This window comes from Hypanus sabinus, chromosome 6, assembly GCF_030144855.1.
Source record: "Hypanus sabinus isolate sHypSab1 chromosome 6, sHypSab1.hap1, whole genome shotgun sequence".
In the NCBI taxonomy this organism is placed as follows: Eukaryota; Metazoa; Chordata; class Chondrichthyes; order Myliobatiformes; family Dasyatidae; genus Hypanus; species Hypanus sabinus.
The window spans coordinates 57,606,254-57,631,312 of record NC_082711.1 but is presented as its reverse complement, the minus strand read 5'-3'; the positions used below and the strand labels follow the sequence as shown (position 1 = coordinate 57,631,312).

General features: G+C 39.4%; 1 protein-coding gene across 1 annotated transcript in view; it reads right to left on the bottom strand.

Annotated features, from left to right (window-relative positions):
* LOC132395496 (cilia- and flagella-associated protein 69-like) overlaps positions 1 to 25,059 on the bottom strand; it is a 136,694-nt gene that overhangs the window by 27,358 nt on the left and 84,277 nt on the right. Inside the window, exons 16-17 of the mRNA XM_059972202.1 lie at positions 22,070 to 22,151; positions 13,184 to 13,376 (exon numbers count right to left, since the gene is read on the bottom strand). Of these exons, the coding sequence (XP_059828185.1) occupies positions 13,184 to 13,376; positions 22,070 to 22,151 (275 nt within the window). The remainder of the gene's footprint in view (positions 1 to 13,183; positions 13,377 to 22,069; positions 22,152 to 25,059) is intronic.

Here is a 25,059-nt window from a genome sequence, read left to right as displayed (position 1 = left end):
ACATGGTGGGCTGCCACTAGCACGTCCTTGGACTGTGTTGGTCATTGATGCAAATGACACATTTCACTTTATTTTTTGATATTTCAAGGTACATTTGACAAATAAGGCTAACCCTAATCTACCTAAACCAATATGAGTTAAATTAACTTCTCTTCTTCACTATCCCCGTCTAATAAAAATATAATTATTTTATACAAACAATGTTATTATTTCACAAGAGTAGCATCTTTCACTGAAACATTTTCTGGCTTACTGAATAATCATATTAATTTCACTGACATAACCTTTTGCTAATTAGTTGCTGACTGTTCTTCTAAATGCATTGGCATGTTCAGCAGCAATTCTTCATGAAAATAGCATACAAAAACACTTTGAAAAATCAATACTTTGATAGTTTTAATTTCTGCAATAAACATAGAGATCACTTAACTTCAGTTGGGGTGTGGAGTTTGCAAAAAGGTAAAAAAAAAGATTTATTTCTTTTATTTAGTACAATAATTTTCCGGTAGGAAAGAGGCTGAGCAGAACTGCTACCCATTTTCCTGCATCAAATGATATGTACGGGGATCTTCTAAGCTAAACCAATAATTTTAAACTTTATGCTATTCAAATGTATCCGTCAGTTTTTTAAGAACCCAGAAATTAAGAAGTGTTGTTGTTGATGATGAAGAAAGTTATTGTAGAATACAGGGCAATCTTGATCAGTTAGGAAGTGGGCAGAGAAGTGCTGAATGGTTTTCCATACAGTGAAGTGTGAGGTAATGCAGTTTGGAAAGTCAATCCAACATAGTGCAGGACTTGGACTACAAATGGCACTAGAGTGTGTAATAAAATAGAGGGGCCAGGGAGTACAATTGTATAGTTTGTTGAAAGCAGCATCATAGATAGACAGAATGATGAAAAGCTGTTTAGCATGCTGGCCTTAATTGCTCAAGGATTTGAATATAGAAGTAGGGAAATTATGCTGGTGAGGCTGCACTTGGTTGACCTGTTACAGATGACTGGAACGGTTAAACTGGAAAGAGTGCAGAGAAGAGTTCTGAGGATGTTGTCAGGACTAGAAGGCTTGGAAGGTTAGCCAGCTAGGTCTTTGTTCATTGGCATATAGGAGAATGAGAAGCAATGTTACAGAAGTGTTCAAAATTATGAGAGACCATAGATAAGGTGGTTGGTACGTCTCTCATTGAGGGTAAGGGAGTCCAAGGCTTAGAGTGAAAGGTGAAAGATTTAAAAGGGCACTGAGGGATAACATTTTTATGCAGAGGGTAGTGAAAATATGAAATGAACTTGCAGTAGTGGTTGCTGTAGGTGGAATCGTATAATTTAAGAAATACTTGAATAGGTACTTTTATAAAATAGGTGCAGAAGTAGACCATTCGGACCTTTGAGCCTGCACCGCCATTTTGAGATCATGGCTGATCATCTCCTATCAATACCCGGTTCCTGCCTTGACCCCATATACCTTGATTCCCCTATCCATAAGATACCTATCTAGCTCCTTCTTGAAAGCATCCAGAGAACTGGCCTCCACTGCCTTCCAAGGCAGTGCATTCCAGACCTCCACAACTCTCTGGGAGAAGTTTTTCCTTAACTCTGTCCTAAATGACCTACCCCTTATTCTCAAACCATGCCCTCTGGTGCTGGACTCTCCCAGCATCTGGAACATGTTTTCTGCCTCTATCTTGTCCAATCCTTAATAATCTTATATGTTGCAATCAGATCCCCTCTCAATCTCCTTAAGTCCAGCGTGTACAAGCCCAGTCTCTCTAACCTCTCTGCGTAAGACAGTCCTGACATCCCAGGAATTAACCTTGTGAATCTACGCTGCACTTCCTCTACAGCCAGGATGTCCTTCCTTAACCCTGGAGACCAAAACTGTACAAGATACTCCAGGTGTGATCTCACCAGGGCCCTGTACAAATGCAAGAGGATTTCCTTGCTCTTGTACTCAATTCCCTTTGTAATAAAGGCCAACATTCCATTAGCCTTCTTCACTTGCTTATTCATCTTCAGTGACTGATGAACAAGGACCCCTAGATCTCTTTGTATTTCTCCCTTACCTAACTCTGCACCGTTCAGATAATAATCTGCCTTCCTGTTCTTACTCCCAAAGTGGATAACCTCACACTTATTCACATTAAGCGTCATCTGCCAAGTATCTGCCCACTCACCCAGCCTAACCAAGTCACCCTGAATTCTCCTAACATCCTCATCACATGTCACACTGCCACCCAGCTTAGTATCATCAGCAAACTTGCTGATGTTATTCTCAATGCCTTCATCTAAATCGTTGACGTAAATCATAAACAGCTGTGGTCCCAATACCGAGCCCTGTGGCACCCCACTAGTCACCACCTGCCATTCCGAGAAACACCCATTCACCGCTACCCTTTGCTTTCTATCTGCCAACCAGTTTTCTATCCATGTCAATGTCTTCCCCCCAATGCCACGAGCTTTGATTTTACCCACCAATCTCCTATGTGGGACCTTATCAAATGCCTTTTGAAAATCGAGGTACACTACATCCACTGGATCTCCCTTGTCTAACTTCCTGGTTACATCCTCAAAAAACTCCAATAGATTAGTCAAGCATGATTTACCCTTGGTAAATCCATGCTGGCTCCGCCAAATCCTATCACTGCTATCTAGATATGCCACTATTTCATCTTTAATAATGGACTCTAGCATCTTCCCCACTACTGATGTTAGGCTGACAGGTCGATAGTTCTCTGTTTTCTCCCTGCCTCCTTTCTTAAAAAGTGGAATAATATTAGCCATTCTCCAATCCTCAGGAACTGATCCTGAATCTAAGGAACATTGGAAAATGATTACCAATGCATCCGCAATTTCCAGGACCACCTCCTTTAGTACCCTAAGATGCAGACCATCTGGACCTGGGGATTTGTCAGCCTTCAGTCCCATCAATCTACTCATCACCGTTTCCTTCCTAATGCCAATCTGTTTCATTTCCTCTGTTACCCTATGTCCTTGGCCCATCCATACATCTGGGAGATTGCTTGTGTCTTCCTTAGTGAAGACAGATCTAAAGTACTTATTAAATTCTTCTGCCATTTCTCTGTTTCCCATAACAATTTCACCCAATTCATTCTTCAAGGGTCCAACATTGTTCATAACTATCTTCTTTCTCTTCACATACCTAAAAAAGCTTTTGCTATCCTCCTTTATATTCCTGGCTAGCTTGCATTCGTACCTCATTTTTTCTCCCCGTATTGCCTTTTTAGTTAAGTTCTGTTGTTCCTTAAAACTTTCCCAATCATCTTCAGTTCATACAATCATCATACAGTTTAACATGTGGTTAAGGAGTTGGTGCAGGGCTTCAGATATTTGGATCATTGGGTTCTCCTCCAGTTAAGGTGGGACCTGTACAGAAGGGACAGTATTGGAAGGACAGGGCTTAGAGGAATTATGGGCCGAACTAGGAAATTAGGACTAGCTAGTTAGGCACTGTTGATGGCATGGACAGTTTGGGCTGAAGAATCTGTAAATGTGTGGTGTTGCTCTGTGACTCCAGTACTCTAATCCCCTTATTTAGAGTAAAGATGTATTTTGTGAAGAGATTAGATCTTGTCTATAGGTAGAATGACTTTGCTGGGAAGTTTTTAACACCATGCAAAGGAACAGAATCAGGCCATTCATCCCAGTGAGACCGCTCCATAATTCAATCATGGCTGATTTATTATCCCTCTGAACCCTATTCTCCTGCCTTCTCCCCATAATCTTTGATATCCCTACTAATCAAGAAACTAATTGCCACAGTATCTGAGGAGACACTGGATTGTGTAGCAGTACGGAGATCTCAGAAGAAGTGAGCAGAGCCAGTTGGGACATTCTATGTGCCACAGTTCTAGACGAGATGTTGGATTGTGCATAATCCAACCCTCTTCCCAGGTACAAAACTGCCCAGTTCATCACCAGCACCAGCCTATACACCATCAAGGAGCCAAGTACATAAGGATGCTAGAATAGGGTCAGTAACATCAGGAAGGATCACACCCACCCTGTTCATGTACTGTTTGTCCCACTCGCATCAGGGAGGAGTCTATATAGCATTCACATCAGTATCACCAGACTTAGAAAAGCTACTTTCCCTGAGCAGTAAGGTCTTCCCACTAACCCACCCCTTTACACCCTTCACTGGATCCAAAGTCAAAATTATTTAATTCTTCTTTACACTTGTGTACTGGAAATGACATTAAACAATCTTGAATCTTGGATCTTGAATGGAAATAGGCAATTGACACGGCCAATAAAAGGAAGTTAGGTCTAAGCAGGATGGCCATTGTGGGAGTGGGTTAGAGCAGGGAGTTCAGACTTTTGGCTTATAGAGGATTCGGTGAGGAGAGACAAAGGCTGGAAGTAGATTTTTTCAATTAATTTTTCTTTCATTCTTATTGCACAGTTAGAGCTGTGGGGATGCCAGTCAGAATGTGGGATGTGGGAAGTGAGGGAGACCTCCAATGTCTCTGACAACTACACCTGCAAGAAGTGCATCTATCTGAAGCTTCTATCAGACCTTGTTAATGAATTGGAGCTGGCACTGAATGAACGCTGGATTATTTGGGAGGAGGCTAAGTGGTTGATTAGCAGGACATATAGGGAGGTAGTTACACCGAAGGTGCAGAATACAGGAACTAGTTGACCAACAGGTATACTGCTTTGGATAATATTGGTTGAGGGAGGGAGGAGAATGACCTGGCAGAGGAAAGTCATAGTGCTCAGGTCACTAACACTGAGTCTGTTTCCATGGTTCAGAAAAGAAAGGGGAAGAAGGGGCAAGCTGTAGTGATAAAGGATTCATTGGTAAGGGGAACAAACAAGAGGTTCTGTTGATGAGAATGAGATTCTGGATGATATGTGCCTCCAGGTACCAGGGTCAGGGTCATCTCTGGTCACGTCCACAGCATAACGAAGTGGGAGGGTGTTCAGCCAGGGGTCATGGTCTACAACAGCACCAATGACATGGGTAAGAAGAGGACACAAGGTCCTTCTAAGTTAGTTCAGGCAGTTAGGTACTAAGTTCAAGGACAAAACCTCCAGAATTGTGATCCCAGCTTTGCTACATGTGTCACTTGCTAGTAAGCGCAGGATTAGGAAGATCTTACAGTTTAACATGTGGCTAAGGAGTTGGTGCAGGGCTTCAGATATTTGGATCATTGGGCTCTCCTCCAGTTAAGGTGGGACCTGTACAGAAGGGACAGTATGCACATGAACTGGAAGGAGGACTAATATAATTGTGGGAAAGTTTACTAGTGCTATATGGGGTGGGGGGTGTGGAGGGTGAAGTTGGGTTGAAACTGCAGTTGTAGGGGGATGGAAACCAGAGAGCCAGAGTAGGTAGTGGAGAGATAGTGGAGAAAGATGTTGTTAAGCCTACATACAAAGTCAGAAATCAGAAAAGTCTACAGAAGTGAGGCAAAGAAGCAGTGGAGTCATGGACCATATTCAGCTTACAGAAGAAGCTGTTTGCTATCCTGAGGCAAATTATGATAAATTCCCAGAAGCTGACAAAGTGTTCCCTCAGAAACTGTAGGACCCTAGTAAAGCAGAGCCTAATTTGGAGTATTGTATCCAGTTTTGGTCACCTTCCTACAGGAAAGATATCAGTAAGATTGTAAGAGTGCAGAAAAAAATTACAAGGATGTTGTCAGGACTTGAGGACCTAAGTTATGAGGAAAGGTTGAATAAGTAGTATTTTATTCCTTAGACTGTAAAAGAATATGGGGACATTTGACAGACGCATACAAAATTATGAGGGTTAGAGATAGGGTAAATACAAGCAGGCTTTCTCCTCTGAGGCTGGGCAAGGCTAGAACTAGAAGTCATGGATTCAGGGTGAAAGGTGAAATTCTTAAGGAGAACATGAGGGGAAACTTCTTCATTCAGAAGTTGCTGAGAGGGCAGAATGAACTGGCAGCAAAAATAGTGGATGCGGGTTTGATTACATTTGAGAGAAATTTGAATGGGTACATGGATGGGAAGGGTCTGAATGGTTATGGCCCAGGTGCATGTCTAGACAGATTAATAGTTCAGCATTACTAGAAGTGACATTCTTATCACTTCCTAAACTACACATTGCATCTACCTGTATATCAGCTGTCCCATCCTTTGCCCTATCACTCCAGTTTCCCCTGCCATGTTTGTATAAACCTTCACCAACAGATTTAGCAAAGCTGCCCGCAAGGATACTGGTCCCTTTCAAGTTGAGGTCTAACCTGTTTCTTTTGTACAGGTCATACCTTCCCCAGAAGAGATCCCAATGATCCAGAAATCTGAAACCCTGCTTCCTGCATCAATTCCTCTGCTGAGGATTTATTTGCCAAATCATTCTATTAAGACCAGAAGACACAGGAGCAGAATTAGGCCATTTAGCCCATCGAGTCCACACTGCCATTTCATCGTGGCTGATACCAGATCTTATTCACCCACATACACCTGTCCTCTCACCATATCCCTTGATGCACCAACCAATTTGGAACTTCTGCTTTGAATATACCCACAGACTTGGCCTTGACTGCAGTCTGTGTCAGAGCATCAAACAGATTCACCACTCTTTGGCTAAACAAATTCCTCTTTACCTTTGTTCTAAAATGTTGCCCCTCAATTTTGAGCCTGTGCCCTCTGGTTCTGGATACCCCCATCAGAGGAAACATTTCCACATCTACCTTATCTAGTCCTCTCAACGTTCAGTAGGTTTCGATGAGATCCCCATGTATTCTTCTAAATTCCAGTGAGTATAGGCCCAAAGTTGCCAAATGCTCCTCATATGTTAACCCCTTCATTATTGGAATTATCCTCATGAATCTCCTCTGGATTCTCTCCAAGGACAATATATCCTTTCTGAGCTAAGGGGCCCAAGACTGTTGACAATACAAGTGCTGCCTGACTGATGTCTTATAAAGCTTCAGCATTATCTCCTCATTTTTATATTCTATTCCCCTTGAAATAAATGCCAATATTGCATTTGCCTTCTTTACCACAGACTCAACCTATGAATTAACCTTCTGGGAGTCTTGCATGAGGACTCCCAAGTCCCTTTTCACCTCTTATCCTCACTGGCATCTTGCACAAGCAGCAATTCTGATATTACTACCCAGAGATTCTAGATTAAAAATTTCAAACACTTGAGGCAGAGGAGATATCAGTCCTCAGAAAAGCTCATATTATGTTTGTAAATTGCTTGGAAAATGGTCCACCAGAAACAACCTTTGCCAGAAATTAAGTCTACCTGGCGCACTGTAATGCATACAAAATACTGGAGGAAATGTGGTTATGATTATTTGGCTGCACTATATGGGAGCAGTGGAACATTACAGATTTTGGAACTGTAAACGTAACAGGCATAGAAAATAGAGAAACACAAACTGAAGCGAGAATACCTCATGTTTTGCAATTACGGAGAACAAAACTGGTGTGTTTAGGAAGATTACTCTGGCCATTCTGACTCTGATAAGAGCTTAACCTACAAATATTTTATGGAAAAGAAGAATGCAATAACTACCTCATTAAACATTCCTACATTTCAATCAGTGAATACCATAAGAGAGGCAAGCCTCACTTTAGAGGTGACAGTTCCTTTTGCAGTGAACTGGGTTGATTATAGAGTCATAATATTATAGAGTAACGCAACATGGAAACAGACCCTTCAGCCCACTGGTTCATGCTGACCACAGCAGTATCCCTGCAGACCCAGTTGCCAGGATTTGACCCATAGCCCTCACAGTTCTTTCCTTACATACATCTCTCCAAATGCCTCTTAAATGTTGCAATTGTACCCGCCTCAACCACTTTTTCTGGGAACTCATTCCAGGTACTCATCACCCTTTGTGCAAAGAAGTTAGCTTTCAGCTCTCTTTTAAATCTCTCCCCTCTCATCTTGTATCTGTGTCCTCTAGTTTTGGGCTCCTCAACCCTGGGAAAAGACTATGACCATCTCCCATTCTCCTACACTTCAAGGAATAAAGATCCATCCAATCTCACCCTATAACTCAAGCCCTCTAATCCAGGCAGCACCTTGTCCATCTCTTCTGCACCCTCTCCATCTTGACAGAATGTTTCCTATAAAAGGGTGACCAAAATTGTACACAATACTCCAAATGCAATCTCACTAATGACTTGTATAACTGCAACATGTCCTTATTCATAAATTTGATGTCCTGATTGATGGCCAGCATGCTAAAAGCCTTTTTTACCATCTTGTCCACTTGCACAGCTGCTTGAAATGAACTGAGCATTTGTTCTCCAAGGTCCCTCTATTCCACAACCTTCGTCAGTGCCCTATCTTTCAATGCAAGTCCTATTCTGGTTAGACTATACAAAATGCATCACTTCACACTTAACCAAGTTGAAATTTATTTGCCATTCCTCAGTACATTTCCCTAATTGTTCAAGATCTCTCTGTAAATCAATATAACCTGTTTCACTATCAACAAGACCCCCAAATTTAGTATCATCAGCGAACTTGCTAACTGTGCCATAAACAGTACATTCACATCCCAATCATTTAACAGAAGTCACAACACTAATCCTTGTGGCACCCTAAGGTACAGGGTACCAGATGAAGAATTGACCTTCAAATATCTCCCACCCCCCACACTTCCTATCAACAAGCTAGTTCTGAATCCACCTCGCTAGCTCACATGTGACCCTATCTTTCAGATCAGCCAGCCATGCAAGACCTTATCAAAGGCCTTGCTAAAGTCCATATAGAAAACATTCACTGCCCCGCCTTCATCTATCCCCTTACTGTCTCTTCAAAAGACACCAAAAGATTTGTCAGACATGACCCCCTGTTCCAGAAAACTAGTTGGTTACAAAGAAGTAAACTAATCTAAGCAGTTATTATCTGATGCCATAAGGACAGAGCATTGGGACAATTAATTTGACTGAGGTTAATTTAAGGAAAGAAAGTCTGTATCATTTTACAGTGATACTGTTGATGTCCAGATATATATATCTCAACATCAACTTTTCAGAAATTTCCATGTGGATTAATGTATTCAGTTCCAGTCTTACACTAAAGGCAGGATGTAGTTGGGCAGGTGAAAGTGCAGAGAATATTCATCAAGATGTTGGCTGGATTGAAGCACTTTAGTTAAGGAGGAAGATTGAATAGGCTGTATTTGTTTTCACTGAAGTAAAGTAGGCTGAGGGATGACCTGAGAGAGACGTAAAATTTTAAGAGGCATAGATAGTTCAGTTAGTATCTTTATTCCTGTGGTAGTGGTATCAAAAATCAAGAGGGCATAGGCTTGTGAGAGGAAGGAATTTTAAGGAGACTTAATGGCATTCATTGTTACATAGACAGTAGTTGATTCTGGGAACTCCCTACCAGAAAATGTGCCACAATCATTACATTTAAGAGACATCTACATGGGTATTTAACTGGGCAAGGTGTAGAATGATATGGACCTAATGCAGGCAAATGGAATTAGTGCAAATAGGCAAATTTGTTGATGGGCCACAGGGCATGTTGTTTTGCTGCAAAACTCTTATGATTCTACTTATTTGAAAAAATATAAATAAGAAAAAGCCAGTTGTTTAAATTATGGATTTGATAGCTTTGAGAAAACAATCACTGTGATTCATAAAGATTCATAAAGATGGATAAATCACAGCTGGCATTTAAATGGTGTATGTCAAACACAAATGTAAAATAATTCTTCAAAATTAAATTATGCCCATTACAACTGTGCAGATGCATAGACACCGGAAATAAGGCAATTCTTTAGAAAGAAAGAAGTTGTTTAATTTTTTTGTTAATGGTTTGAATAATTTTGCTTAATATTTCTGTGAACTCTAGACCAAAAATTTGGCTCTTCAATGTCCAATCAACTGGGCTAAAAATACACTCTAGCCCATCATTAACTTGAAGTTCCTGAGAAGAATCAGAAAGATACAAATTCAAGATGAAAACTTTTTGACTATTTCATGCAGGACTGAGTGATTACAATATCAATATATTCTGAATGTGACACTAAATTGAGCTCTTCTTTTCCTGTTCAAATGAACATTTGTTTTAGTATTCTTTAAAAAAAGTAGTAGCTCTTCTAATAATCTGGGCATAAATTGGACCTTGCTATGCACAAATTGACTTAAAATTTATCTACATAACAGCAGTTAAAATGTAAATTCTTTAATAGTGGAGCACATTCAGATCCTGAAAGGATATGACAACTCATAAAAAAACAAATGTATTTTGCTTCGATTTGTTTTTGAAGAGGTAAATTATTGGTTTGGAATGTCCTGAGGATATGATAACACGACATAAAATGTTAGCACTTCTTTATGCATCAAAGACATCTAAAACTAAAGAGAAATTTTAAATAATACAGAATATGAGTCCATTTTAATGTCCTTTAATCTAATGGTTCTAATGGGAATAGACAATTTAAAGGGAAATTAAGTAAATTCATCTAATTTGTTTCAAATAATTAGATTTTTGTTCATTAGATAACATAACAGATGGAGGATGCATTAAAATAGTCCTGGCCTACTATTTCATTTTGGCAATAATTATATCTCATAAAACTTACATGAGATAAGACATAAGTGTTCCACTCACTGGTAAAATGTAGTTCCATTGACTGGATTTTGGCAACAGAGTGCTATGCATTGCTAATACCATATGCTATTTATTGCTAATGACCAAGGATGGATTTCAAGTCAAGACTTCTTTACTAGGGGAATGTACTAAACGTTTAGATCTCAGAGTTCAAAATAAACTTATTATCAAATTATGTACTACCTGGAGATTCATTTCCCTGCAGGCATTTACAGGGGAAAAAATACAAAAAGAATTTAACAAAAATCTATACATAAACAGATAAAGACTGGCAAACAGCAAATGTGCAAAAGACAAACTGCAAATAACAAATAATACTGAGAACACAAATTGTAAAGAGTCCTTGAAAGTGAGTCTGTAGATTGTAGAATTGCTTCAAAGTAATGGTGAATGAAGCTATCCACAAGGTTATCTCATAGCACACTAAACAATGACTCTAATCTATAATTTAATTGCTTTCTAAAATGAAGGTTTTTAAATATTTGGATATGCTATACCCATTATTCAGTTGTTTAATCTTAATGACACTTATTTCGGTATCACCGCTTATTTTTATGGAATAAAAGTTCTGAGAAAAGACAGTTACTGTTGCAGATCTGGGAACCAAAGTCTAGGTAGCAGAGATGGTGGGAGTGGATAATGGCTGGCATAAAGGGTACTTAATGTATATTTAATGGAAACTCAGACAGAATTGATTGTTGATAAGAGAGAATATCAGAAATAATTAGGAGAGCATAAAGTAATAATGGAAATATCTTTGGGAAATAAGATTAAGAAGAAGCCCAAGACTTTTATGTGTGTATAACCAGCAACGGTAGCCAAGAAAAGAGAACGTCACCTTAGGGATCGAGAGGTTAATTTGTGTGTGGAGCCTGGCAATATGGGTGAGGTCCTAAATGAATTCTTGTCATCTTTATTATGTTTGCAGTTCTAAACTGAAGGAAGCCTGTGATGAAGTGAGCAAAGTTGCAGAAATATTTCACAAGAATGTTGTTAGGTCTGGACGGCCAAAGTAGAATCTAAATAAGCTGGGACTACTTCCCCTACATTAAGGGAGAATGAATGGGAAATCTTATAGACATATGTAAAGTCATGAGAAGACAAAGTAAAAGTGGGTTGTCACAGTCAATTTTACCAGGACAGCAGAGACTAAAACTTGAGGACATAGGTTCAAAGTGAGAGAGAAAAGATTTAAAGAGGACTTGTGAGGACCTTTCCCCCCCCACACAGAGAGTGGTAGGTATATGGAACAAGCACTTGTGCACTGGCTACACTGGCCAAATGCATTCTTGCAAACAAAGCATTGTGAACCTTACAATGGATTGATGCTTACCTACTTGTGGTGAACTATGTGCCTGTCGGGACACGCCCCTGCTGACTGCTCCTGTGGCTCCTCCCACAGGCCCCTGTATAAAGGAGACCTGCGGCCTGACGCTCGGCCTCAGTCTCCAAGACCTTGTATGATAGACACTCACTCCTGGTTCCTTCTTCCAGTCAATAAAAGCCGATATCTCGCCTACGTCTCAGTGTGAGTTATTGATGGTGCATCACTACTTGACTAAGGTTAATTCCTCAAGAAAACTTGGAATTTTCAATTAAATTTGTGGTCACCTTCATAGGTACAATAATCATTGTCACAAATTTTGAACATAACTCAAACTCCTATAGAGGATGTAAAGATTTAGAAACCACAAGTGATAAAGGCAGACAACTGTGGGCATACCCAGATAGCTGTGTATAACTTTGTTCAGCCTTCAAATATTCACCTTAGTCAAATGTGGGTTGAGTAGCCAGAACTGCTAACATATAAGCATATAGCGAACGCAACAATATCAGAAATGTGATCCATTAGAGGACACACTAAGTAGAATCCCTCCTTTACTTTCAGGTCAATGCAATATAATCCAATGCATTAGTAAAAGAAGGAGTAAGGGAATCAATCTCCTGGTCAATGCTTTTCTTTCCATACAAGTCTTTTGATTACTGAGTTTGTTATATTTCATTGTACATACTTTGGCTGTTATGCTTACCTACAAAAGAAGTGACTATGCCTCAAATGTACTTTATTGGCTGCAAAGGGATCTGAAATATCCGATGATGTAAAATGTGCCATTTCAATCTGCTGTGTAAGTGAAAATTATATCTTGTTCTTTTCTTTTTGATCTAAAAGCAGGTTTGTCAAAGAGTAGATCTGAATGTACAGCTGAAAATACAAGTAATTTGGAGTTTGATGAACATAATATTCTTGGTGACATTGGACCTCTGGTTCCCAAAGTGCTCTATCATTTCTGAGCCAACAGTAATTTTTTGACAGAGACTGACTAACATGATAGGTGAACAAGTGAACAACTGCATTATAATTGTTGCAAAGCTATTAAGATGGTAGAGTGTGAAATAGCTCAAGCATATATTTCCTTAATAAATATTCTGCTCTAATAGATGTTGACTAATAATGCTAAAATAACTAGATAAAAAACAGATTCAAAATCTTAATTTCTGGCATTGTTTTCATGGTTCTCATTTATATTACTGATAAGGAATTTTAGGAAACTACACTAATATTTTGAATAACATTACAGAATATTTTCCAAATACATTTACCTAAAATCCTTCCATGTTCATCCCGCTTGACTCGCATTTCTTTCTCTATGTGCCTCCAAAGATGCAGTAGAAGGCAAGGTGCGGTAGAATCATTTTTTCCACGCCACACTTTTATGTGACAGATTGTTCTGGAATTTTCACATAACTCAAGCAATGTTCCAAGTATCAAATTATGTATGCGCTCTGAGCTTGACTTTACAGAAAAAAAACATAAAAATTCCATTTGAAACCATTCAAATAATAATGTTTAATATTAAATTAGCAGATTACTCAATTACTGAGTATATTATTTTACCTTTATCAACAGGTTTAATTGCCTAATTATTTTTCATTTACAGAAACATCTTGTATACCTACTTTCTTCAAAAAGCTAAACTTACCTAGTTTATAGTCTGCATGGTCCTCACTAAGGTCTCTTACAAAGTCTCACAGGAAAATTTGGTCAAAGCCCATGAGATCCAAGACAATATGACAAATTGAATCTACAATTGGCTTTAAAATAGTCAGCAGAGGGTAACAAAGGAAGATTGTTTTGTGATTGAAAGTCTGTGACCCATGGTATACAATAGGAATTAGTTACTGTTTGACATATACAACAAAAATTTGGATCTGAATGTAGGATATGGTTCATAAATTGGTAGACAACATGAAAATTGATACTGTTATTGACGAGGTTAATTATCTTAGGTTCAAGGAAGGTACTGCCCAGTTGCTAAAATGGACAGAGACATGGCAGATGGAATTTAATCCTAAAAAGAGTGAACAGCAGTACTCTGAGTGTACTACTGTGGGTAAGGCATGCACAATGAATGGTAAGGTCCTAAAGAGCAATGAGGACCATAGCTACAAGTCTCAGATAGATAAGACAGTGAAGAAAGTAAACAGGACACAAGCCTTCATTAGCTTGGGCACAGAATATAGGAACGGAAAGATTATGGTACAAATACTATATATAAAATATTGGTAAGGTCACTGCTGGAGTGTTGAATACACTTCCGGTTATCCCACTATTAAGAAAAATATCATTACACTAAAGAGGTTTCGAAGGATTTCACTAGGATGTTTCCTGGGTTAGAGTATTTCATTACTCTCTCTTCACCCATGACACACTATATAAATTTGCTGATGACACAACTGTTGCTGGCAGAATCTCAAATGGTGACAAGAAGGCATGGAGGAGTGAGCTAGATGAGCTGGTTGAGTGGGGACACAACAATAACCTTGCACTCAACATCAGAAAAAAACAAGGAATTGATTGCACGCTACAGGAAAAGGAAGTCAAAGGAACCCCCACTAATTCTCATCGAGGAGTCAGCAGTGGAAAAGCATGAGCAGTTTCAAGTTCAAGTTCCTGGGTAACAACATCTCAGAAGATCTATCCTGGACCAACATATTGATAAAATTACAAAAATGGCAGTCGGCAGAAATATTTGAGGAGTCACCAAAGACACTCACTAATCTCTACAGATGTACCGTGGAGAGCATTCTAATTGATTACATCACAGTCTAGTATGGGAGGGTCATGGCACGGGATTAGAAAACGCTACAGAAGTTTGCAAACTCGGCCAGCTCCATTCTGGGTGCTACCCTTCCCAGCATCAAGAATGTCTTCAAAAGATAATGCCTTAAAAAGGCAGCATCCATCATTAAGGACCCCAGAACATACCGTCTTCTCATTGCTACCATCAGGGAGGAGGTACAGGACCCTGCAGACAGACTCAACATTTTAGGAACAGCTTTTTCTCCTCTGCCATCAGATTTCTTAATGGGCAATAAACCAATCTGTGAATACTACCTCATTATTTGTGGCTCTTTTTGTGTTGCTTATTTATTTCTTTAATATTTTCTTATTGTAATTTATAGTTTTTTATGTACTGCACTGTACTGCTGCTACAAAGACAACAAATTTTGTGACAAATGCCAATGATATTAAACCTGATTCTGATTCCGATTTTGATTACAGGGGGTCCTGATTAAGGGTTATTAAAATACAAGATGAGGACAGGAGGAAAAGTGGACAGAGTAGGTTGTAGAAAACTTTTCCTCATAACAGAGATATCAAAAACTCAAGGTCATAAATTTAGGACAGGGGCAGTGTGGATGGGAATAGTTTGGAAGAGATCAGAAGAACATTTTCACCCAAATGGTGGATGGAAGGTTGGAATCTGGAACCCATTGCCTGAGTGGGTTACTAAAGTATGAACTTTCACAATATTTAATTAACCAGACAGATATTTGAATTTCCAAAGCATAAATGGCTCAAGTGCTGGCAAATGGAATAGGTATAGATCCTTATCCAATGTATGACATGTGCATTGTAGCCTGAAGAGCTGTTCCTTTGTTACATTGTCACGACTCTTGTTTGTAAGTTATTAATGCTTTTTGTACAGAAATAGTGGCAAAATGCTTCAAAGAAAAATAACAAATGCTTTCTGAGATCCAGGAAAAGAACTTAAAATATTTATACTTCTACCATCCTTCAAATATAAATGTACAATCAAAAATCTATAAAGATAATATAATTATTTGCTTATAGCAAACAAATAAAATCCCATGTTGCATCTACTTATTATTATTATGAGGCTAACTGAGAAATGCTAATTACCAGCATCAAAATTCCTTTCTGGTAATTTCATTTGAGAATGACACTTGAGCATCCACCTAAGCACTTCCTTGATTTAATGCAAATAATCAGGTAGAGTGCCATTAAAAAAATAACAAATTCACCCTCATTAGTATTCAATACTTGCTAAATTAATTCTATATGCTAATTGTACTTAAGATGCAGTTAATTCTGTTCATTATCATTTCATACTTCTATATATTTTTTTTCAAATTGGCAGTTAAAAATTAAGGCAAATCTTTTATTTTTTCTACTTTTTGCTTCTGGTGGCTCCATCACCATCTACACATTTGATTGTGTTAAATTATTACACAAAATTTGTCACTGTATCTCAATTTACCAACACCATTTATACAGAGATTCCTTGGAATAGTACCTGTAATGCAGATAACAATGAATGAGCTAATACACTATTAGCAATAAAATGTATATTAGCAGATGTAGTAAGCATGAATAAAAGATCAGAAAGCATACAAACGACACAACAGAATTCTGAGTTAGAGCACCTTAGTGAATGTTGAACTGTACCAATGCTGCTAAAAGACAGAAGATGCTAGAAACATACAACAGTATGTAGTATGCATAGAAAGATCTTTAAGTTGAAATGATAACTCTGCTTTTCTTTCAACCAGTGTTCTCTGGCCTGCTCAGTGCTTCCCACATATTCTATTTACATTTCAGGTTTCCATCATCTGCAATTTTTATTTCCTGTAATGGTGATGCATCTTTGAGAGACTGGTTTGGTCATAATGGGAAACTTTGTGTTTTACTGATCACTGCAAAATTCAAAATACAAAGTAAATTTATTATCAAAGTATATACATGTTACCAAATACTAGCCTGAGACTCACAGGCATGCAGTCACAGAAAATACAAAACAGAATCATTGAAAAACTACACATGAAGATGGACAACCAACCAGCAAATTGACAAAAAGACAACAAACTGTGCAAATACAAAAAGAAAAAGAAAATATTGTATAATATTGAGAACCGGAGTTGTAAAGTCCTTGAAAGTGAGCCCATAGGCTGTAGAATTCAGCTTCCTGTTGGGGTGAGTGAAGTTATCCACTCTCAGATTCAGGAAAATGATGGTTGAGAGGTAATAACTGTTCCTGAGCCTGATGGTGTGGGTCCTAAGGCTCCTGTACCTCCTCTTAGATTGCAAAACCAGAAGAGAGCATGGCCTGGATAATGGGGGGTCCTTGATGTTGAACATTGCTGTTCTGCAACAGTGCCCCTTGTAGAGGTGCTCGATGATAGAGAGGGCTTTAACTGCTGCATCTACTATCTTTTGTAGGCTTTTACATTCAAGGACTTTGGTGCTTCCATACCAGGTCATGACACAACTAGTCAGTATACTGTCCACCACACATTTATAGAAGCTCTTCAAAATTTTAGATGACATACTGAATCTTCACAAACTTCTAAAAAAGAGGTGCTGCTGTGCCTTCTTTGCAATGGCACTTACAAGCTGGACCCAGGACAAATGCTTTGAAATGATAACCCTGAAGAACTTAATGTTACTGACACTCTCAATTTCTGATCCCACGATGAGAACTCACTGACCTTTGGTTTCCTCTTCCTGTAGTCAATAATCAGCTCTTTGCTTTTTCTGGTGTTAAGTGAGAGGTTGTTATTTTAGCACCATTCAGCCAGATCTTCAATCTACCTCCAATATGCTGATTTGTAATTACCTTTGATTCGGCCAATAACAGAGGTATCATCAGCACACTTAAATATGGTATTGGAGCTGCACTTAATCTCACCTTCATAAGTCTAAAGCAAGCACAACATGGATCTAAACACACAGCCTTGTGGTGCACCTGTGCTGATGGAACTTGTGGGGGGAGGAGATGTTGTTGCCAATCCAAACTGACTGGAGTCTGCAAGTTGAGGAAATTGAGGATCCATTTGTCAAGGAAGTATTGAGGGCTAAGTCTTGGAGACTATTGATTATGATGGTGTTGACTGCCGAGGTGTGGTCAATTAAGAACATCCTGATGTATGCATCTTCACTGTCTGTGTGCGCCAGGGCTGAGTGAAGAGCGAATTAAATGGTATCTACTGTTGACCTATTGTGCTGGTAGGCAAACTGGTAAGAATCCAAGTTATTCCTCAGGCTGAAGTTGATATGTTTCATCACCAACCTCTCAAAACATTTCATCACAGTAGATGTAAGTGCTACTGGATGATAGTCCTTAGGGTAGGTTACAATATTCTTAAGTATCGGTATGATTGAAGCAGGTGGGTATCTCAGACTGCAGAAGCAAGAGGGTAAAGGTATCAGTAAACACTCCAGCCAGTCAATTAGCCAGGTCTTCAGTATTCAACCAGATACTCTGACTATGGATGCTTTCCATGTGTTCACCCTCCTGAAGGAAGCTTTTACATTGGCCTCAGAGACTGAAATCATATGGTCATCGTACACTGTGGGAGATTATGAAGGTGCCTCTATGTTCTGTCGGTTAAAGTGAGCATTGAGCTCAAATGGGAGTGAAACCTTATTGTCGCATGTGTCACTTGATTTTATTTTTCAGGGAGGTGATAGCATTCAAGTTTTGCCACAGCTTTCAAGCATTCTTCTGACAGTCAATTTCTGGTGCACTTTAGATGGGCCTAATGTTAACTTTAAAGTGTTCCTAATAGTGAAAGGGCTGAGAGTTACAAGACAGAGACTTAGGTCACTTATCATGAGGAGCTTGTATCTGGAATACAGTGACCAACAGTGTGCTGTAGTATATTTAAATATGGCTTTCAAAAATGAATTGGATTAATGCATGAAAGCAAGCAAAAGATGATAGATGATACTTCAGTGACCCAGGGAAAATTACAGTTTCACAGTAGCATTCTAAGTGCACAGATATATAAATATGAGAAGAGAAGTAAAAAAAGAATAAAACAAGTTACTTTAAAAATAAGAGGCACAAGATTTACAAATCAAAGATTACAAGATCACTTTCCTGGTTATAGGTTGACTCATTATAGAGCCTATTGGCTGTGAGTAAGAATGACCTTGTATAACACTCTTTGAAGCAGGACAGTTGTCTTAGTTTATTACTGAAAGTGCTCCTCCGTTCAGCCAAGGTGGTATGCAGAGGGTGAGAAACTTTGTCCAGAATTGCCAGGATTTTCTGGAGGGTCCTTTGTTCTACCAGAACCTGCAGCATGTCCAGTATGACTCCTAAAACTGAGCCAGCCTTTTTAATCAGTTTATTGAGCCTGTTGGCATCACCCATGTTGATGCCATTGCCCCAGCACACTACCACCTAGAAGATTGTACTGACAACAACATACTGGTAGAACATGTGAAGAAGAGACCTGCACACTCCAAAGGATCCCAGTCTCCTCAGGAAGTAGAAGCAACACTGGCCCTTCTTGTACACAGCCTCTGTGTTGTTGCTTCACTCAAGTCTGTCATCCAGAGGCATCCCAGGTACTTGTAGGTCCTCACCACATCCTCAACATCAATAGTAACAGGGAGCAGCGCAGGCTTGATCTTCCTAAAGCCCATCATTTCTACAGATGACCTGACTTAGTGGTGTATCTAAAGTCTGAGGTATACAGGGTAAACAGGAAGGGAGCCAATACAGTCTCCTGTGGGTCCCCATTGCTGCTTATAGCCATGTCTGACACACAACCTGTGGTCTACTAGTCAGGTAGACCATTATCCAGGATAAAACGGAAGTGCCAACCTGCATTGAACAGAGCTTTTCCCCCAGCAATGAGGGCTGTATAGTATTGAAGGCACTAGAAAAATCATAAAAATATGCTCCTCACAGGGTTGCTCTGCTTATCTAAATGGGAGCAGGTTCTGTTCAGCAGGTAGATGACAGCATCATTGACTCAAGTGTGCTCCTGGTAGGCAAACTGCAGGGATCGGAGGCTGATCTGACCAGGGCTCGGAGATGAGCCAGGACCAGCCTTTCTAGGGTCTTCAATGATGTGTGAGGTCAGGGCCACAGGATGGTAGTCATTTAAGACTTTCAGTTGGCCCTTCTTGGGTAATGGGACCTCACATGTCTTCCACACCCTTTCCAGGCTGGGACTCAATCTGAAAATGTGCTGGAGAACTCCACACAGCTGCTTAGCACACTCCTTCAGGATCTTGGGGTTCACACCATCTGGTCCCAATGCTTTGCCATGCCTAAGCTTCCCTAGAGTCCTTCTCACCTGCACAGTAGTGAAGGTGAGTCCATGATGACTGAGGAGTGAGTAGAAGGTGGAGATTGGGGTAGGTGAAGATCAGGACAGTAGCAGTTGATAGGTGAAGGTGTGGTTGGAAGGTTCAGGGGAAGGAAGGAGTGTAGACAGTGGTAGCCTGTGTTGTTCATCCACTTGTTGAACTGGAGGAGGGAGGAGGCAAGAGGGAAGGTGTTGGTGCTGAAGGAGCATGGAGTGCCTCAGCATCTGGGCTATTGTGCTGAGGGGCATGAGAAAAGGAGGGCAATTGTCAAACCTATTGAAGGATTGGTTTAACTCATTAGCCCATTCCCGGCTGCATTCCAAGGCTCCACAACTAGGCTAAATGAAGGCAGTGATGTTCTTTATGCCCCTCCACACCTCCCATGTGCTACTCCGTCCAAGCTTGTTCTTTAGCTGTATTCCTCCTTAGCCACCTTGATCTTCTCCTTTAGCTCCCTCTGCACGCGTTTCAATTCCTCCCTGTCTCCTGAACTAAATGTTCTTATGTATTTATGTTATACTCATTATGTATTAAAAACTAAGAAGCCTTCTTCAAAGATAAAGATTAGTTTTATTCATCACATGTTCATTGAAACATACAGTCATTTACGTCAACAATTCACTGATCCTGAGGATATGTTGGGGACAGCCTGCATGTGTCACCATGCTTTCGGCACCAACATAGCATATCCATAATTTACTAACCTTAACCCATACATATTTGACATGTGCGAGAAAACCAAAGCACCTGAAGGCAATCCACATAGCCATGGGGAGAACGTGCATACTCCTTACGGACAACAGGGCGCGTTAGAATCCAAGTGTCTGGTCCTGTAAAGTTTTAGGCTAACTGCTATAGTTTATCATTCTATTATCCTGCACTTTCAAAAGAAATATTTTTACTTTGTTCTTTTTGATGAAGGTATATTCTACATGTAAATACATTGAGTATTTTTCATATTAAGAACTGTCATTTTATATTGTGCAATAAAAATATCATGAACATGATCTCATAACACTTTAGAATTCTTGGAATGAAACCATCACGGGCAAGAGTAGCACTTATTGCCATTTACCCATATCTATTGTCATGACAAAGCTATATACTACTTAGTTTGTGGTTTAACCCAATTAAATAGTTTACATGTCATTTCATGATATTATAATGGTGCATATGCAAAGTTTTCAATCCACCAGGTCCATATACACTGAAAAAGAGCCAATGACTTGGAGATAATATTGTATTGTGTAATACTATGTAATAGATCTTTCAAAAAAATTGCGAAGTACAATGGGCAGTCACCACATCTAGATGTTCAATGCTCCTATCAATTTGCAACTCCGCCACACTTAGGAGACCCCCAGTTGGCATGGAATTTGAATACTGAGGCATGTCTAAAATGGAAATTTAAAGTCTAGTTTTGTGTTAGTTAAAGGGATTGTTCTCACTAGAGCTACTGCTGGAGTTAAAAACACTCACTTCCTGCCTGTTAAGTTCATCTTTTAAGTTCTCACTAGAAATGTGAATGAGGAACCAAGAAAGCCAGTCTTAGTGCAGGAACTCAGCCCCAAACACTGATCATTCCTTTGCTTTCACAGATGCTGTTTGATCCATTGATCCACTAAGTTCGTCCAGCAGTTTGCATTTTGCTCCAGGTTCCAGAATCTTCATTCTTATGCGTCTTCAGTCTGTAACCTTTGGACTATGGCCCATCAAATGCTCACCTGATACTTCTCCGCATGACTTCTTTTAATCTTTCTACCTATTACCTTACATCATAGCTTTATTGATGATCATTTACCTAGTCTTTCAGAATGTTTTATTTTGTCACTAATGATAGGCTGACTGCACTGCAGTTTCTCCATCTATTTTCATCCTTCTTAAACAACAGTTTCATATAAGTGATCTAGTTAATAATGTAAGACAATCAATGGCCTCGTTACATTTACTGACAGCACTTTTCTCTTTACTGATACTTTGAAATAAATTTAAAATTCTCAATTTGTCGTAGGGTTATTTGAACTCACAGTCACCAGATCTTTATTCAAGAAACAGTAACATTCAATTTGAATTCTTACTTCAAGCAAATCCAGGAGAAGGAAAATGCCTCCCATTTCAAGGAAACTGTTCTCGGTTGTACAACATCCAACAATACAACACCTGCAATAGAAATAAAAAGTAGATTTCTTTAGTTTATAATTACTGATTAATTTGTTATGTTTTTCACTGAATGGCCAAGAAACTGATCCATGAATATACAAGCATCCCACTCTGTCATCATTTTGGAAAGGATTCCATAATTGATATTAAACTAAATTTTAATCTGTTATGAGATACAGTACATTGGCTAACTACTGTATGTGTTGTACAAATACATATTTCTTTCACTAATATTTTTCTCTCCTAATTTTGTATCATAAATTCTAAAGGCATTAAAAATATCAGTCCCTGAGAGATCTGAATCCTACTACATTTTTTCTAAAGTCAAATCACATCATTCCAACTTCTTCAATCCTGATGATTATTAATGAAAAATGCTATTATTTGACCTATTAAGCCCTTAGCAAGAAAAAATAAGTTAGGGTTGAGAAACAAGACTTTCTCCAAAGATATGTAATTTTTATTACCCTTTTATTTCTACCTCCAACATCCATTCAGGCAGTGATTTCCATTAATACCATACGACTATAAGAGATCGGATTAGAAGTAGGCCATTCAGCCCATCGAGTCTGCTCTGCCATTCAATCAGGGCTGATTCAATTCTTCCAGTCATCCCTACTCCCCTGCCTTCACCCTTTGATGCCCTGGCAAATCAAGAACCTATCTATCTCGGCCTTAAATAGACCCAATGACTTGGCCTCCACAGCAGCTTGTGGCAACAAATTCCACGGATTTACCACCATCTGACTAAAGCAATTCCTCTGCATCTCATTCTAAAAGGAGGTCCTTCAATCCTGAAGTCATGCCCTCTTGTCCTAGAATCCCCGACCATGGGAAATAACTTTTTTCTTATCTAATCTGTTCAGGCCTTTTAACATTTGGAATGTTTCTATGAGATTGCCCCCCATTCTCCTGAGCTCCAGGGAATACAGCCAAGAGCTGCCAGATGTTCCTCATACAGTAACTCTTTTATTCCTGGAATCATTCTCATGAATCTTCTCTGAACCCTCTCCAATGTCAGTATATCCTTTCTAAAATAAGGAGCCCAAAATGGTACACAATTCTCCAAGTGTGATCTTACGAGAGCCTTATCTCAACATCACACCCCTGCTCTTATATTCTATACTTCTAGAAATAAATGCCAACATTGCATTCACCTTCTTCACAACCGACACAACCTGTATCTTGCACAAGGACTCTCGTCCCTTTGCATCTTGAATTCTCTCCCCACCTAAATAATAGTCTGCCCATTTATTTCTTCCACTAAAGTGCATGACCATACACTTTCCAACATTGTATTACATTTGCCACTTCTTTGCTCATTCCCCTGAACTATCTAAGTCTCTCTGTTTCCTCAACACTACCTGCTAATCCGCCTATCTTTGTATCATCAGCAAATTTAGCCACAAATCCATTAATATCGTAGTTCAAATCATTGACATACATCGTAAAAAGCAGTGGTGCCAACGCCAACCCCCGTGGAACTCCACTGGTAGCTGGCAGCCAGCCAGAATAGGATCTCTTTATTCCCATTCTCTGTTTTCTGCTGACCAGCCTATGTTCAACCCATGCTAGTAACTTCCCTGTAGTTCCATGGGCTCTTACCTTGCTAAGCAGCCTCATGTGTGGCATGTTGTTCTGAAAATCCAAGTACACCACGTCTACTGCATCTCCTTTGTCTACCCTGTTTGTAATTTCCTCAAAGAATTGTAGTAGGCTTGTCAGGCAGGATTTCTCCTTCAGGAAACCATGCTGGCTTTGGCTTATCTTGTCATGTGCCTCCAGGTACTCCATAATCTCATCCCTAACAATTGATTCCAACAACTAATGTCAGGCTAACTGGTCTATAGGTTCCTTTCTGCTGCCTCCCACCCTTCTTAAATAGCAGAGTAACATTTGCAATTTTCCAGTCATCCAGTACAATGCCAGAACCTATCGATTCTTGAAAGATCATTGTCAATACCACCGCAAAATCTCCAGCTACTCCCTTCAGAACCCAACTGTGCATTCCATCAGATCCAGACTTATCCATTCTCAGACCATTAAGCTTCCTGAGCACCTTCTCAGCCATAATTTTCACTGCACAAACTTCTCTTCCCTGACACTCTTGAATGTCCAGTATTCTGCAGATGTCTTCCACTGTGAAGACTGATGCAAAATACACATTCAGTTCCTTTGCCATCTCTGCATTTCTCATTACAATATCTCCAGCGTCATTTTGTATTTGTCCTATATCTACCCTTGACTCTTTTACCCTTCATATACTTAAAAAAAGCTTTAAGTATACTAGTCTTAAGTATAATATATTATATAATATATACTATATTAAGTATACTTAGTCACCAGCTTCCTTTCATAATTCATCTTTTCCTTCTGCAAGTTTTTAAAAGCTCACCAATCCTCTATCTTCCCACTAGCTCTGGCTTCCTTGTATGCCCTCTCTTTTGCGTTTACTTTGGCTCTGACTACTCTTGTCAGCCATGGTAGTGTCCTTTTTCAATTGAAAATTTCTTCTTATTTGGAATATATCTGTCTTGCAATTCCCTAATTTTTTGCAGAAATTCCAGCCATTGCTGCTCTGCTGTCCTTCCTGCAAATGTCCCTTTCCAGTCAACTTCTGCCAGTTCCCCTCTCATGCCATTGTAATTTCTTTTATTCCACTGAAAGACTGACACATTGTGTTTTATTTTTTCTCTCTCAAATTTCAATGTAGACTCAATATTATTGTGATCACTATTCCTTAAGGGTTCCTTAACCTTAAGCTCTTTTATCACCTCCAGATCATTGCACAACACCCAATCTAGCACAGCTGATCCCCTAGTAGGCTCAACAACAAGCTGTTCTAAAAAGCCATCCCTTAGATATTCTACAAATTTTCTCTTCTGAGGTCCAGTGCTTACCAGGTTTT